Genomic DNA, 17,279 nt, shown 5'->3' with positions numbered 1-17,279 from the left:
ACATGCTTTTGTAGCTTATAAATGTAATTACTATAGTAGTATGCACTCTATTTATACCTAAGCTAGTCTGTAGGCAACTACTACAAAGCTCAATAAGCTTCGTGGTTATGACTTGCTATGCAAATTAAATTTTACAAATGCCCATGCGGAAGTTTGAATCTCATAAAAAGCCAACGTTGTTGGCGGGCGTAAAGCTGAACATATTATTTTCATGCAGTAAAAATTAATCAATAATCAAGACTGGCCAGTGAAAATTGTGACATGAACAGAGTACTGGCAATCCTAAAAAAACAGAACGTCTGTAGACTGATTCAGCGCTGATTTGCTCTGCCACGAACCTCCAGGTCGTTCAAACGTCCCTATGAAAAGACCCATCCAGGTCGAAATGGAATATGCTCCAGACTTTAGCTTGTTCACGTTTTGAAGAGAGCCCAGAAGAGCGAAACGTTGTATGATAAAGACTCAAGCTCAATCAGAATAATAAAAAGACCATACTTGAAAAATCGCCAATAATCAGGACTTTGAAAAAAGAGTGTCGTTTGAAGCGAGCCTCTGATTTTTTTGGGCTACACAGAAAAATTTCAGAGAAATAGAAAAAAAGAGAACCCATCAAATACATTAGACACTCTACTAAACGAATTTATATGTTGCACCCGATTATTTGATTAACACCACTGGTTTGTCCTATTTAAACCTTCTTGTTTGCCTCGTCTGTGCGACAAAATTTATCCATAAGCAGTCGGTGAGTTTATATTGGTTATTAAACAAACCCATCTGTTCGTTATTTAGAATTAAAAGAATTAAATAGCCATCACTCGAAAAAAAATCAATTAAAAACTGCTACGACATTCAGCCGCGTTGAAAATAGAAAATCGATTCCAAATTGCTGTCCGTGACACGCTGCCTGAAATTTTGGAATTGAAGCCCACAGCACATGAAAAGCATTGAGTTGAGCAGTCCGGTATTCCAATTATAGTAATTTTAATTGATCTGGACTGCGTATTAATTATATCTGCTGACCCTAGCGATACTGGATGGTTATCTTGTAAGATCTTACAATATTCTTGCAAAAATAATTATCTTGTAAGATCTTGTAAGATTGATGTTTATCTTCTAAGATTCTTATAAGACAGATGGTTATCTTGTAAGATTCTTTCAAATGTAAAAGACTGGAAAAATATTATTTTTTAAGCATATACAAAGGGCAGCAATAGCCTAAGAGTAGCACGGCACGCAAGCACAAAAAGTGAAGGAAATCAAAATCAAAAGTCGCTGAACTTATGGACGGTCATAAAACAGTCGGTTTGCTTAAAAAAATCGAATTTCCAATACCGTTAATTTTTGCCCATGCAAGAGTCTTTCTCATTGAAATAGAAAATACACATTAAAAAGATTCAGATAAATTTACCTGAAAAAAAAACAACTGAACTTATCTGAACAGTTCAGGCCAATTTGACTCACCTGAACTTCACCTTAACGTACCTGACTAATACGTGAACTTTACCTGAAAGTTTCAGGTATCACTGCTTGAACTTTTACCTGAATTATAAATTTTATATACACTATATATACTATAATTAACGTGCCTGTTTACCTAAAATTCACCTGATTTTCCGACTATGTGAACACGGTTCAGGTAATGTTAACTGACCGTTTTTTGGTGAGTAGCGAGAACAATTGAGTTCTTTGAGGAAAAATTGGATATATAATAAACTTCTCTGCATTACAAGAAAAGTAACGTTAGAAATTCTCGAGACGTTAGAATTTCCCGAGACTGCGTTACATTAGAATTTTTCGAGAGTTTAGCTCAGATAGGGATGGAGATTTGTCGATAGGTGACATAGGCAAGCTCACGATTGTTGAAAGGGTCATTTCTTTAAAGTATTAATGTTTCCAGAATTTCCTATCACTTAAAAACAATTATTGTAACATATTAAACCAATTGAATTTTTCCTGAAGGTACTTGCTTGAAATCCAAAAATAATCCACAAATTAGCTTAGTTTTCTAGAACCAGGTTGTAAAACGCGTATACTATGTGGCAGCACAAACCCAAATTGAGCAGGAGTTAACACTTGATAAAATAATAAAAATTATAAAATAATGCCATCAACTGTTACCAGAAGTCCATAATTAAACTAGTTTTTTACCTAGGCAAAATAAAGTCGAGTTGCTCCGTTAGTTAGAATATGATCATATCTTTTATCAATAAAAATTACATTATAGTGATCCGCGAGTAAATATGTACAATTTCTCATTCGAAAATATATCTGTTTAAAAATTAACGCTTCCAACTCCGGCCGCTTAAAAAACATAACGTCAGAACTATTGAAATACGACAAGGGTGAAACAAATCAGACTACAAGTTTAAAAAAAACTGGAGACGTTGAATAACAACGAATACATAATTTCTAGCTCTTTGGAAATTTAAGGAAATATGGAGATATCAAAAATCATTCTTCGGTTTTCAATATTGTCACAAAATGAGAATAAAAAATCGGAATGAAATTGTCTTTTGGAAAGGCTTTTGCCAAAAGAAGCAGTATGTTTATTTTATGTTTGACCCAACAATCGTCTTAAAAACACTTTGTATTTGTCTTTAAGAAAATATACTGTTGAAAGAAAAGAAAATTTGGCAAAATACTGATCAACTGAAAGGAAAATTCGGCATTTCTGTTCTCATGTTTGGTTTCGAAATAACAAGAGCTGATAACACTCTAGAGCAAAAAGGTATAACTCATTGGGTCATTTTCTAAAGTCATGTGCGTATTTTTGGAATTTTTGGCATATTGTAAATGACCAAGCGCAAGTGAAAGATTACAAAATGGACATTACAATTAGAGAGTAAAATTACAAATAAATTTTAATTTGTTTAATTTTTTTTGAGAAATAGCTGAGTCAAATCGCAAAACATCATGTCAGTGTTTGAGAACATCCCTAAGATAGCTGGTCACTGTTCGTGACCACTTTTGATGGTTGAAAACCTTCATCACTTTGTGAAGCAGTTGAAAAACAAAACTAACCAAAAAACTTCAAAGACCTTTCTTCAGCTCCGTTAATATCCATTTTATTTCACCTGTTTGAAAAAATTTTATAACTCTTTTTTAGGGGAAAAACTAGTGAGCATAAAACAAAAAAAGTATTGCTCTGGTCTATACTCAAACATAGGTAGCAGTGAGACCCATTAAAAAAAACATAATTTCTATGTGTCTCTTTAATTCATCAACAACATTTTAATTTGACTTTAGGCAATAAAATGCTTTTTTTGTATCAACTTAACAAGGATTTATAAATAAAATTGTGATTTGCGTAACGTATGTTTCTGTTGTTTCCACAAAAACAAATCGGGTCGGGTTTTCAAATTATATCCAAATCATTTAGTCAGATAAAGATCTTATTCCATTTACTGATTGGATTTGGCTTTCAGTTTGCTGCAACAGAATACATTGTTAGAACTGAACAAACTGTTTTGCAAGAATCTAAGTTGTATGTTTCAATTTTGCTAGTTAAGGAGAATAAAAAGCACTTGTGTGCTCTATTAAACTTACATAATTTGACCCAGTCTACCGATGTTTTTTGTCAACACCTTTCAGTATTAAAAATTGAAGACTACAAAGAAATCGACAACAAATTCTCAAATGCTATATCTTTTTAAAAGCAATAAAAACACTGTATATATCTAACAATTGGTCTTATTTAAACAGTTTTTATGCAACGTAAAATGACAAGTTCAAAATCATTTGCAAACTTTGCCAACAAATTATCAGTCATATTAAGTTCATTTATTGGTGTCAAAAGCATTTTATTTTTGTCGACAGCTTCATAATATCAGAGTGACCAACAACGATGGATCTCTATTTTAAACCAAATATACTCTTTTCAAATTTTTCAAGCGGATTCCTCCTAAGCTATTCCTGTTTTTGCCGCCAAAAACTAGAAGCCAGAATAAATGAAAGAATAAATCAAAACACATAAGATTTTGGGAAACATTTGTTGCTCAGCATCAAAAACCTTAATGTAACAATAGATTTTACAGAATTTGTTCTCGTGTAAAAAGATTAAGCGCATTTAAATTTTCCTTTTGCAGCAATAATTTTTTCACATCTTATCAGTGAAAATAAATTTATTAAAAATACCCAATTTATTGGATTTAAAGTGAAATATTTATTTTTTACTTTTTCATCTATTCCAGCGATTAAAAATTGTCCTCTGTTTACTCTAAAACAAAAAAATTCGAACAATTTCCATTTATTTGCTGTATGATTTATCTTTCTTCAGTTTTCTGCAAAAATAACATCCTCAATCAATGAGAAGATATTGAAATGTAAGTTGAAACGCTAGTTTTTGAAACTAGAGTACCGAATCTAGAAAATTTTGCCATTGTTTTATCGCCACTGTTTCTATAAGAAGTGTAGCGAGAACAGATTGAAGAAAATTTGTCTTTTCAACTGCACAGTGGTTTAAGTTATGCATCTACTGATATTGAAACGACGGCTGATTATAAACAGTGAAACAAGTTCATTATCACCTGATTGAAGTTGTTCAACACAATGATTTCAGATAGAATTTTGAAAACATTTTGATGTCGACAACAATCGTCTGGCAAATTTTTCACGCATACAATTGCTATGAAATAATAAATGTAATCTGATAATCTACTGTTGCAGACATATTTCTTAGCAGCTGCGGGAAAATCAATTTTGATTTGAGATACAATGGAAACAAGTTAGCTAGACAAAGCATTAATATAGAAAGAGCCCCAGTCAACGGTTCATAATTTTACTTCACGTTTCATAAATGAGTTTGAGTTAGATGGATTTTTCGGTTTGTGAACCCCCCTCCCCCCCCCCTCCAGTACGTTTTGAACCCCCAGTTACAGAGCACATTCAACTACATAGTAAATCATTATAGAAAAATATTGCATGTGATTCTGGGGTGTGCAAATAATATGCGCCCACTAATGTGGGGGGGGGGATCATAACCGGAAAAGATCCAGTTTACTATATGTAAAATTTTTAGTTTGCAACAATTCCGCGTCAACTAAGGATTGTCGTGGTTTCTTTTTTTTTACCAAAGTGAAATTTTCATCAATCGTTCCTTTCGTTTGAGGGACATGCAAAGAACCAGTCGCATACGGCGTAATGTCTCTGGATTCCATCACATTCGAAGTCGTCCAGACCAAGAAATTTTGCCGGCTCTCCTGGTTTCTTCTGAGCTGTGCACCACTCGTCCCTCTCATCGTCAGTATTCCCTGGTTGAGTCTCATCTCTCCACAATTCCTCTGGCATCGTGAATGACTGGTTCGCAATGTGGAACAGCAACCGATTCCTCCGAATCAATGCATGACGTGTTTCCAGTTCGAATTCCTCATTCAGGGGAGCTTTCACATCTCGCATGTAATTGGTCCAGAACCCTGCCATGCTATCGGTGGGCAACCCTTTCTTCAGAGCCCAGTGGAGGATAACCTTCAGTTCAGATCGAGAGTACGGGGTTGTAACCTTCGCATCTCTGCCGAAGAATTTGATGCACTTCTGACTGGCCGTGTAGTATGTCATTTTGCCCATCCAGGGGGGTATCAGTCCAAAACAGATTCCGTTTGATATCTCAGGAATCGGTTCCATCCCGTAACGACCGCAGTTACTACTCTCGCACACCGTCACTTCCAGGTAAAACACCACGACTGATAATATTAAGGGTCTCATATTAGCCAAAATTTTATCCAGCAAAAAAATTAAGGTCAAAAGGATCCTGGGCTGAACAATTGTTTGTTTAGTTAAACGCTTCCAAGTTGATGCGTTTTGACCATTTGACAGAATTTATGCCCCTAAAATAATGAAATGATTTATTAACGGTTGGTAACTCGGCTTCTGTTTTTCTGCTGAGTTTTCCCACTGTGGTCGTTCCAAATGTTGCATTGAAGCAAAGTGGCTCTAAATTGGCACTTTGGAAGTAAGTTATTATAAAACTGGCGATCGGTTAATGCAAACAAATGGAATCAGTTTTTCCAGCAGATTTATGTCTCTTTTTGAGGCATGCTGCTTCTTCATAGGAGCCAGAGATTGGCATGCATTCAAATTTATTTCATATCTTTCTAAAGCTAATGCTATCTTTGCTTAAAGTGGATCTGTCCCCTATCCCCCTCGGGTGTTGCTCATGACCCCCGGGACGAGGATTTTACCAAAAAATAACGGGGAAAAGAGTGTAAATACTGTACATTGTTGCACATTGATATGTTATATAGCACGTTACTATGTAAAAATAGAATGCACAAGCTCGCGGGGGCGTAAATAAAGCATTATGTGGGTGTGTGTGTGTGTGTGTGTGTGTGTGTGGGGGGGGGGGGGCTAGGTTCTTCAACCCCTTAAATTAAGAGCGTGATTTAATGAGCCGAGCGCGCTCAACAGAACACTTGAGACACTTGGGACGAGCTTTGACCAACGTACCAGGACTTGTGTTCCGGGAGTCAATCAGGTTGAAGTTAAACTCATGGACCCAATTAAAGAAGACGTTGCAACATTTTTCGATAGGCTCGCTGGAGGAATATGTTCCCAAGATGAACCAGATCGGGTGATGTGTGGTTTCTGAAATTGTGGACTTCTCGAGGAATCCAGCCACTAGGACGTGTCACCAAGAATTTCAGCAGACCCCAGAAACCCCACAAGACTACTAGGTCTTGTGAATTGACAACAATTAAAGTCTCTTTAAACAGATCGCCCATTAAGTTGCAACAAGAAGTGTGCCCCCAACGCCCGACAAGTTAGGGCTAAGTGCAAGTAACCTGAGAGTGCTCACAGTTACCTTCATCAATGAAGTATGTAAATTAACGTTTCAAATGATTTTACTCACTCCAGAAAAAGTAGAGATAAAAATGAGATGTTAATTTTCGTAAAATGATACCATAACATGAGAAACCAATAAATGCATGACCTCATGTAAGAAATGGCGATTATGGCTGTCGAAACCAATACTAATTTTGCATTAAACAGTTATTTCATTTATGGCACTACACTTACTGGATCGGCCTCGCGAAAAGAGGTTTGAAAGTGTGTTGCACACTCAATTTCACAGTTTTAACAATTTCTTATATAACTTCACACTGAGCTCACTTTGCCGAACGCACAATTTTGTGAAAAAAAAAATGCTGAAAGCAGATAATTGCTTTAAATTATTGTTGGCCAAATTTTTTTGCAATATTTTCTGCTCTGACGAAGTCAATACAAACTTCGGGTATTGATTAAGCGCTGCATAGCGATTAAAGAATATAGCAATAGGTAGTTTTCCGCTGAGTCATTGAAGGTTACTCAAAACACGCATTTCTCTAAAATTTAAAGTTTCAAAAATTTTGTAAAGCTCAAATTTATAATCCGAGAAGTTCCTCTCTACATAAAAATAGAAGGAATCCTTCTTAAGAAATTCTTAGGAAATTTACAAGCAATATATAGCTCTGTAGATGACTTTCCAAAACTTTGTTCACATCTCGAGCAACTCAAAAAATGTCAGAAGTTCCTAGTGACTCCCATCATAATGAGGTATCCTGTGAACAAAACACGCAATTTGCAAATTTCGAAAAACTCAGGGGTCGTTCGGAAAGGAAAACTTAACAGGAACTTCTGCAGAGTCAAGTTCTAGTAGTGCTGACTTTTGGCCAACAGAATTTGTTCAAGTGTTTTGATGGCAGCTTCATTTGCAAAACTTAATTCTTCTGAAAAATCTTTTTCGTCAAGTTTAATTCATCTGGGGGGTTAAACGGTCTTACTTATTTCTTAAACAACAGTTTCTACTGAAAAGAAGTTAAAATGCATTATACATGAATTGCAAGATCATGAATTCAGTAAAAAGTCTGAAAATTTTGTGCATGTTGAAATCAAATAATTGGATGCAAAAATACTGTTACAAAAACGGAGGACTGAAAACAAAGAAAAACAAGTATCGATGATTTCTTTTTTAGCTGTTTTTACGTCAAGTATATAATGTTTCACTCAGATTGCATCCGAAAACTTTTTGCTTAAAGAATTAAACTGCTTGAAAAAAATTAGAACTAAAGCTTGACTTTTGCTATTATTTCTCAGCTTTTAATTAGAGTTCATCAGGTGAGCTGCTCCTGTATTTTATGATACTTTAAGAAAATTTCTCGACCAAGAAAAGTGTTCGACGTTTCTTGGAAACCATATGCTTTTTGTTTTGATTTCATCAGAAATTGATTTTATTCCTTAACAAAAGGCATAGTTTTCGTCTGCAAAATTGTTCTCTTGAAAGTAGTTACTGAATCCTTTTCTACATACAAAGTATACTTCTGAGGCAAGTTGTCTTTGGCATAATTTTCCATCTGCTAACAGAAGAAATGTTTAAGTATCGTTTCACAACGCCTTTTAGCAACAAGCGTTAGTAACTAGCAGCACACTAAATGTCTATAACATTTATATTGTGCGCTTTACTAAGTATTTGCGTTTACATCAGTTACAGCAGCGACGAACCAGAATCTGATGATGGAAAAGAAGAGGACGTTGGAGAACGTCTCCAGGTCTGAATTGGCTTCAATTAGGGTTTATATACAAACTACTGTGACTGAAATTCACGCATTAGTTTGTTCAAACCGACTAATGGAAACAAAAACTTTGTTCACGAAAAGGAAAGAGATTCACGTCTAGTCATCTTCAAGAACTCAGTTAGCCAAACCCATTTTTCTGATTGAATCAATAGATGAGAGACGAGCGTTTTGATTAGGATTTATCGTTTTATCTGTTTAACTTTTGCCCAACTGGTCTAAGGATGGAACATTTTCACAACAGAAAACAAAATTCGCAAACTCCCCCCTCCCCCCTTCAGCAATGCAAAACCTATTTATCTAAAACCACGTATTACTCAAACATACTATAAAAAAGACGTTGGCGGGGGGGGGGGGGCTCGTTCCAAGAGTGATATGATTTTCAATTTTTTTTACTATTGCTGTTATGTCTCAATTTTTCGATGTTATGGAGTGGGAATTAAAGGAATTAAGAGCTACTTTCGTATAAATGCCAATTTAACCCTGCAGACGCTCCCTATTGGAATTGTAGATGGAGAATACAGACTGGGTTAAGTTCGATCCCCCCAAGATGATCTGTTTGTCGGTGTTGGATGATCTGAAAGACGATATTCGGTCTCAATTAAGCGCCAGATTTCCTTCAACTGCAAATTTGCACCGTTTTCAAATGACGTCATGCTACACGAGGCAGACATCCAATGCGGGAGATGTACAATTCAAGTTTGATGTTTGTTCTGCTTTTACATATACATCATAAACATCATATTCCTTACACCCGATGTTTCAAATATGCGCACTATTTTTACCCCCAAAATCCACCCTCCTTCACAACACCCCCCCCCCAAAAAAAAAGAGAGACCATGTAGGAGTAGAGGCATGATGGGAGTTACAAAGTTACTTTCTAAGAATTTGTCATGGGGAGACAATTTAAACTTTGCCCGGAGGCTTATGATAACTTTACTTTTTTAAGGGCAAGGTATGGCAAATCGGGCACTGGAAAGAAATCAAAGTTCCCTCCTAATAGTTCCGACCCACTTTAGCGGGGGAGGATCTATATGCTGAACTAACGGGGTATTTTTTGTTCAGTCAAAATGCGCCGATTGATATATACAACGTAGAGGGTTGTGAGAGTTATCATAAGAAAACGTGTCCGGCGTAGAATATCGAAACAAAAACAGATTTTATTTAATTTTGTTTTTTTCCAAGGAATTGCGGATGTTTAAAAAAAATGTGAAAGCTAGGCTTACTTCCGTTGTTTTGTTCATATTTTTTGTAAGTTTTGCCGAAAATTTGATCCATTTTGCTAAAATAATGATAAAATTCCTAGCAAGTCTCACTGGTTTTACCATTGAAGATAAAAGATTACTAACTATATTAGGTAAAATTTGGGCTCAATTGAAAAAAAAAACATTTTTTCATTTGTTAAAGAAAAACGCAACAAATATTGACCGTTACTTCTATTAGAGCTAGTTTTAGCCCCAGTTTCTTGGCTAGTGTTCTGGAACTAACAATTTGGCAACCTTTCGCTGATTTAAATTGTTATTTATCCAAAATGCACCATCTGTTTCGCACCTTAAAATTTTTCTCTGTAACGCAATTATTTGTAGCAATGACTTTTCGTAACAGCCGCGCAGCGAGAACCAAACTTGTTTTTGTATCGTCGTTGAATTTTTCTATAAAAAGGACTCGAATTGTCTTAGGCTGTTCTTTTTCAAAGTAATTGCTGCAGTTTTTTGGTCCACATTATAATATGTCAATTTTCACTTAAAAATTGTTTAAATGAGGGGACCGATGAAAGTTAAAAAGATATCCGATATAAAAAGGATTTTTCAAAAGATAAAGCTCATGATTTTTTACGGCAAAACGTTTTCGCGACTTCACGAACTTTGTGGTTTTGACACCATTTGCTGTTCATTTTGTAATCCTATGACTGAGTCTAATTAATCAAAGTTTTTATTCTCTATCTGGAGAGCTATTGAGGAAACTTTCTAATGCTTTCAATTGATATCTGATTCTTTTCCGCTAAAAAAATTCGATAAATATACAACATTCAACATGTATTTTTGTTGCATCGCCTTTCGATTAATTTGGTTATTTCGGAAACATATAGAACAATTACTTGTTTGATTGACAAGCAGCAAAATCACGACTTATTGTGGTCTGATAGTCACATTTTACATTCTAATTTCATTGAATTTTTCCTGTGGGATGTTTTAAAAAACATTTCTGCCTTTTTTGTCACCCTTAAAAGATTTGAAGTCAAAACATTGTTTTCGATTAAAAAAAAAATGAATATACGTGCAATAGAAGGTGAATGAACACATACCCTATAATTTCGCACTAATGGTCTCTATGGATTCATCACTGTGTTTGCATATAATGGATTGTGAAATTTTTAAATCTGCCTGTTTTCGTTGTTATTTTGTAGTCTTTTGACTCATTCGCATCATTTGAATGTCCAATTGGCTTTCATGACAGTAATAGGTTATTGTCTTTGCTATTTGTTGAAAGCTGGTGGTTACTTTGACTTAATCTTTAAAATTTTTTGGTCTTGCCACCTTGTAGCGTTGTCTCAGCAATAAGACAGATCACATCTGTTCAACTGAATTTTTAAATAATGTTCATTGCTTTAATCCTTTAGTTTTAGTAAATGGCTTTGATTTTTACACGTCTTTCCAATTTTTGTAGTTGTATAAAAATCTGGATGACGACAGGTCTCAATGGCTTTCTATGAAGGAATAAATGAAGCCAATTAATTATTTTAGAGGATAGCTAATGGTTTTGACGTCTTTCAAATAAATTATTTTCAAAAGGCATAAAGGTTTCTTTTAACTTTGCCCTTTTCTTTTTTCTACCTGTTACTTGTACTCAATGTAGACGGTTCCCATGACTTTTCTGATGAAATGCAAGTAACTTTGTTTAGTTTAGTTTGTTTGCCTTTTTGATGTTAATATGTTTTTTTAAAAGGTCCACCATCGAATTTCGGTCGTAATTAATGTTTGCTGTTGTTATTCGATTTTGCTATTTGTCTTGTCTCTTAGTCTCCCTAATGGGTGGTATCATTGGCCCTCTAATGAATCTTTACTTAGTTTTTCAGTGGTTAGAGCTTAAAGCGGTTTTTTAAAAAGAGATACCAATTGTTAATCTTTGGGTTTTAGTAAAAAGGCTTCGACATTGTTTTCTGACAAGAATTTATGGCTTTGATTTTTACATGTGTTTCCATTTTTTGTAGTTGTATAACAATCTGGATGATGACAGGTCTCAATGGCTTTCTATGAAAGTATAAATGAAGCCAATTAATTATTTCAGGTGATAGCTAATGGTTTTGACGTCTTTCAAATTAATTATTTTCAAAAGGCATAAAGGTTTTTTTTAACTTTGCCCTTTTCTTTTTTCTACCTGTTACTTGTACTCAATGTAGACGGTTCCCATGACTTTTCTGATGAAATGCAAGTAACTTTGTTTAGTTTAGTTTGTATGCCATTTTGATATTAATATGTTTTTTAAAGGTCCCCCATCGAATTTCGGTCGCAATTAATGCTTGCTGTTGTTATTCGATTTTGCTATTTGTCTTGTCTCTTAGTGTCCCTAATGGGTGGTCTCATTGGCCCTCTAATGAAGCATTACTTAATTTTTTCGTGGTTTGAGCTTAAAGCGGTTTTTTAAATGGATACCAATAATTATTCGAACAGTATATGAGTTTCTCAAAGTTCAATCTCCTTCTCCTTTGAAAGACATTTAAGTCAAATATGTGGTTGAGAGGGATCGAAACATTATGTCCAAAAGCACATTTCCGAGCCTCCGTGTTCAATCTATTGAAAATGATTTACAGATAAGTATTGGCCAGCAGAAGCACATGACAATCCTGGCATCGAGGACGTCTCCAGAATTAGGAAGCTATAAGAGACTGGAGAACATTGACATCAACCCTGCCGATGTCTTAGGAGCAGAAGCCACTGCAGACTCGGAAGATTTTGAGACTCCAGCAATCAGGTCTGCAAATTCTTCAACCAACGCATCAGTCATACCTCCAGTTATAACTATAAGCGCAAACGACAGATCCAGTGATACAACTAACGTCATGAATGTCCGGACAGATAAATACAGTAGTCGTTCTGTTGCTGAAACAATTTCACCGACCCTTGAAGTCACAACTGAGACCACTGCATCGAAAAGAAATGCAGCTACAATAGGCGAACGGAACGCAACAGCCTCAACAACAACAACAACAACAACAACAACAACAATAACAACAACAAATACTAGTACAGTGAACACATAACAGCTATCCAAATATATGATTTATGTGGATACTTTAATTTGGACCACGGAAATTCAACTCATCTATTTTTCGTAAATTCTGAGAAGGCCTATAATTGTTTTCATATAATAACTATAGCAAATAAGCCCCAATTAAAATAAAAATCCCACTTTAAATTTTCGGCTCACAGGGTAAATAGACATTTTGGTATAGAATCTAGGTTGTGAAAACATTCCAATTGCGGTTAGCAAGTGCAAGTGAACAGATTTATAATATCATTTGAAAGATCATTGGAAATGGCCATCAAAATTTTTTTTAGGGAAACTGAGGATTTTTTTCTACTAATTCTTTGCTTTTTCAAAAAAAAATTGAAGATAACTTCAATGTTGCATTTCGATATCTCTACTTTGTGTAATGCCGTTCTTTTTGTTGATATTTTGAGAAACTTAAAGCCTACATATCAGGTTCGTGTGTCAATATTCGTTGTTTGGGCGTCCAAGAACCAATAAAGAGAAAAATACAATCATGGAGCAACAATAGCTTAAGACTTTTCGTACAAGATAATACGCCAAAAACAATTAGAGAAATAGAGAACATGTCATTTCTAAAAATTTACTTTTCAACAATTGTCATTGTTGGGTAAACAATTTCTCAACGGTAGATTAAGACACGTTAAAATTGACCTTTTAACACCTTGGTACGGGCATCTGAAGATGTAATGAAGTGATCCATCTAATATCTGGATACCCTAACCAGAACCGAGCTTAAATAAACATTGACCAGCTCAAACATTGCAATGAAGACAAAACAAAATTTTCTTCGAAATTTTATTGTTTTTCCTATTTTTGTTCGAATTGCTTTTGTCGTGTTTCCATAAAAAATATAGTAAATTATTGCGGCAAAAACTCCTTTCTAACTTGCTCTCAATATTGTCGTAAAAAAACAATTACATTTTGAAACAACTGATTAAAAATTTTGGCCAATTTGTGATCATAATCAAATGAAAGAACAAAAATATTCAGCTTCGTCTATTTAATGCAAAAAATTTCCCTCGATTTGCTTATAATTTAAATAAAAAACTGATCTAACCTAGTATTACCTTACTCTTCTATAGATATCTAGCAAAAGTTTCCTTCTACTTTTCTTATTCGAAAATCTGTGTCCTATGAAATGTGTTTCACTCTTTTTTCTTTAGAAAAAAACTACGGCCTTACAGTTTCTGAAGAATAATTGCGAATTTGATAGCTAATAAAAACTTTTATCTAAAACATAGCTAATAAACATTTTATACTCAGATCTTAAGAAGCCTCCAAATTTCATGGAAAGTTTACTCCTCCAATTTAAAATTCCTGAAAGGCCTCACATAAATAATACAAGTCTTTTGTTCCGATCAACCATCTACTCAAAAAATATGTAACTTTTCAAACAACAATTAAAAACAAAATAATCTGCGAATCAAAAGTTAAACATTTCAAAACAAAAAAAAACAGAAAACACAGGACAGTCTATACAAAGACACTTGAAAAAACCAGGACACAAATTCTAAAAATGATCCTTTGCTATGAAGTTGTCATCAAACAAAAATTCTGCGACTAAAAATTGCAGTAAAAATTACTGTGGAATTTGAATAAAATTAACAAAACATCAGCTCTAGAAGAGGACAGCTTAAAAAAAGTTTGAGGAAAACAAAAGAATTTGGTCAACACCGGTCTAATAATGTTCCCAATACCAACAGAAAAAGTAAGCAGTTGAACTCAATTTTTTCAATTGGCTTCAGGTTTTATTGAAACCAAAAACCTATAAATATTGGCCAAAACTAGCAAACGTTTATTTCTTGAACAATTGACAATATTGCGAAAATTCAAAAAAAAATTAACAGAACAACTACAACTTTATACAACAGCTTGACGTTATAGATGCCCTAGCCCTTCTGCAATATTTTTTTTCTTACAGCACCAGAAACACTTGCCAAACGGCATCACGAAAAGACAAAGTTGCTTTACTGAGCTTTTTTGTGTAAAAAAGAAAAAGGAAAGATTGTGGCGCAATAGGATAACATTTCTGCAATATAGCGTTACCAAAAAAATATATTGTTGCCGAAAAGATAATTTATTTTAGCTGAAGATGTTCCAGCTCAAACACAAATTTTCTGTAAAACCTATTTTGATCAAATTTTTTCTAACAACGGCTTTTTTCGCATTACTCGCATTGTTTTCTCGCGGAAGAACGTATGAGCGAAAACCCTTTTCTCAACCTCCAACTGCTCCTCAATTTTAAGTTTAATTAGAGCCTTTTTTGAAATATTCGGCAGTTATCCCCATTCTAAAACTACGAGACAACCATTTCTTTAAAAAATTACGTTCTAGCATTGCGTTATCGTAGCGTAATATTGTTTGGGCACACTTAGTTGAACATAGTAACCTTAATGTAGAATTAAGATTGACTAGATATTGGATTGAGATTAATGCAGATTCAAATCTAACATTGTCTCGAGCTGGGGCTTCTTGAGTTATCTTTAAGAGTACTGTTCAGAACATATTCGAATTGGCTCAAACAGCAGCGCATTTAAAAAATAAAAAACTTCAAAATTTGAGATAAAGGACAAGAATTAGCTTTTCAGAGCAAAATGAAAAGTTGAAGTTTCTTCTAACTTTTAAAATTGCTGTAGTTTTCAATTAATGACGCTTTGTACATTGTTTGCAGCCATGAACGTGACACAACCAACGATATGCGAAGTAGAACAGAGATTTCTTTGTGAACTGAGACAATGAATATCGACCTATTTAGGGAATCATAAAAAACTGGCGAGTTTACGAATGATTTTAAAGCTCCAAGATCAATTATTTGCCTTGATACTACAATTATTATCCTAGTAAAAAAGGATAAATATCTGTCAGTGTTGTGGTAGAAATTTAGCTGAAAGATGAATCTATTCTCAAAACAAAAAATTGTTTGCCATGCTTGGGAGGTATGTTGGAACATTCCGTGCCACACCTTCTCGCACGAACCCTTCTGTTTAATATTTAAATCAATTAGTATCAATTAATTGTTCCAACCCCCACTTTAGTGGGGAGGAGGAACTATATACTCAACTGGGTGAATTGTGAGTGGTATCATTGAAAAGCCCGTCCAGCGTAGATTACGGAATTAAAACGAATTTTCCAATTTTTGTTTGAAGGGAGTTATCGAGGTTTAAAGTTTTGTGAACATTCGACTGTTTTTGTTCACATTTTCAGTAATTTTGGCTAAAATTTGGCACAATTTCGCTAATATAGTTCAAAGTAAGTTAAATTTTTTAACGGCAGAGTGTTGTTGTTACCGTTAGAGATAGACGAGCGTTGCTTAATTGTCTGATTGAAGTTTTTTTGACTAAAATTTTTGATAACATTTTCAAAATTCAAACTTTCATTCAAAAATGGCACAAAATATGCTTTTTTGGTCCACTTTGTTAAAGTTTGCCAGACTTAGTGACCTAGAAACCTTAAAAAAGACTCCCTAATCTCAAAAAGAGCGCTAGTTGCAATTAGGCGCCGTATGAAAATCTTCTGGAATTAAAACTTTGGCGTTTATTGCAGATTTAACTCGATAATTATACAAAATGCATCGTTCTTTTTTTTAGTATTTGAAGAAATCCACGCAACAATTTGTCTATTTCGCAAACACTTGGTCGGTTTTCTGGGTGTGCGACAAAATCAGGGAGAGGGTCGACAAAATCATGGATTCTTAGAATCAGAGACTTCTTGATTTTTATTTTCATGCTGCCTTTTCAAAATATTTTGCTTTTGTATTTTTAATGTTAATTACTGACAACAACATTTTTTATTTACGGCTCCGTTATTGACAACTCCAGTTTACGTAAATTTGAAGCCGAATGTAGATAGTTTGTTTTCAGAGAACCAAAGGGTTTTTATGGCTTTGATGAAGAGTTTTAGTAAAAGTTAACTGAATTTTTGTCTTTTGCCATCAATTGTTGTTCTTTTGGCAGTCTGATTTTTAAGTTTAACCACTGAAAGAATTAAATTTCTTCTTCAAGAAAAGCCTTTTCTATTCATTCCATTGTTACCTAATGTCTTATATTTTTGAATGTATTTGTTTTAAAGAAACTTCTGTGATTTTTTAATTTGTCAATTTTTTATATTATTTTATTCAACATTTTGTTTATTCTCAGTAGGTACAGGTCAATCTTTCCTCTGTATAAAATACAAACTAATTCTGTGGCCGATTGTTTTAACAGAAGGTTTTCTTGCTTTTGGTACTACGAGTTTTTATACAAACTGATTTTTGTGCAAAATTTCCCATTTTTGCTGTTGTTTTTATTTCTTTTGTAAATTGTAACATTATTTAACAATCTAACCGAAAAAAAATTTTACATTTGAAAATGAACTTTTTTTTGTTTTCATAACATATGGTTTGAAGGGCTGCAACACAGTTCTCTTGCAGAAATTGGTAGAGTTTTTGCCCTCTATTTGTCATTAGTTTTTGTTGTCATATGCCAA

The 17,279-nt window shown here is 34.2% G+C and overlaps 2 protein-coding genes across 2 annotated transcripts; one reads left to right on the top strand and one right to left on the bottom strand.

Moving 5' to 3' along the window:
- Window positions 1–4,945: 4,945 nt before the first annotated feature.
- LOC142335482 (uncharacterized) lies at window positions 4,946–5,810 on the bottom strand. The gene has a single exon (XM_075384007.1). It carries the CDS (start codon window positions 5,698–5,700, stop codon window positions 5,086–5,088), a length of 615 nt encoding a protein of 204 aa, XP_075240122.1. The 5' UTR covers window positions 5,701–5,810; the 3' UTR covers window positions 4,946–5,085.
- Window positions 5,811–6,650: 840 nt separating this feature from the next.
- Window positions 6,651–12,874, top strand: LOC142335481 (uncharacterized). Its single transcript, XM_075384006.1, has 4 exons — window positions 6,651–6,668; window positions 8,379–8,519; window positions 9,055–9,249; window positions 12,355–12,874. The coding sequence occupies exons 2-4, from the start codon at window positions 8,403–8,405 to the stop codon at window positions 12,802–12,804; spliced, it is 762 nt and encodes a 253-aa protein (XP_075240121.1). The 5' UTR covers window positions 6,651–6,668; window positions 8,379–8,402; the 3' UTR covers window positions 12,805–12,874.
- Window positions 12,875–17,279: the final 4,405 nt, after the last annotated feature.

Source organism: Convolutriloba macropyga, chromosome 2 (assembly GCF_964194025.1).
Source record: "Convolutriloba macropyga chromosome 2, txConMacr16.3, whole genome shotgun sequence".
In the NCBI taxonomy this organism is placed as follows: domain Eukaryota; kingdom Metazoa; phylum Xenacoelomorpha; order Acoela; family Convolutidae; genus Convolutriloba; species Convolutriloba macropyga.
This window is presented reverse-complemented; position numbering and strand designations above follow the sequence as displayed.

Coding starts and splice junctions, on each gene's coding strand:
- LOC142335482 (XM_075384007.1), bottom strand. CDS start 5,700: ATGAGACCCTTAATATTATCAGTCGTGGTGTTTTACCTGGAAGTGACG.
- LOC142335481 (XM_075384006.1), top strand. CDS start 8,403: ATGTCTATAACATTTATATTGTGCGCTTTACTAAGTATTTGCGTTTAC. Junction 8,520..9,054: donor ACGTTGGAGAACGTCTCCAG/GTCTGAATTGGC, acceptor TTGGAATTGTAG/ATGGAGAATACAGACTGGGT. Junction 9,250..12,354: donor ATGTACAATTCAAGTTTGAT/GTTTGTTCTGCT, acceptor AATGATTTACAG/ATAAGTATTGGCCAGCAGAA.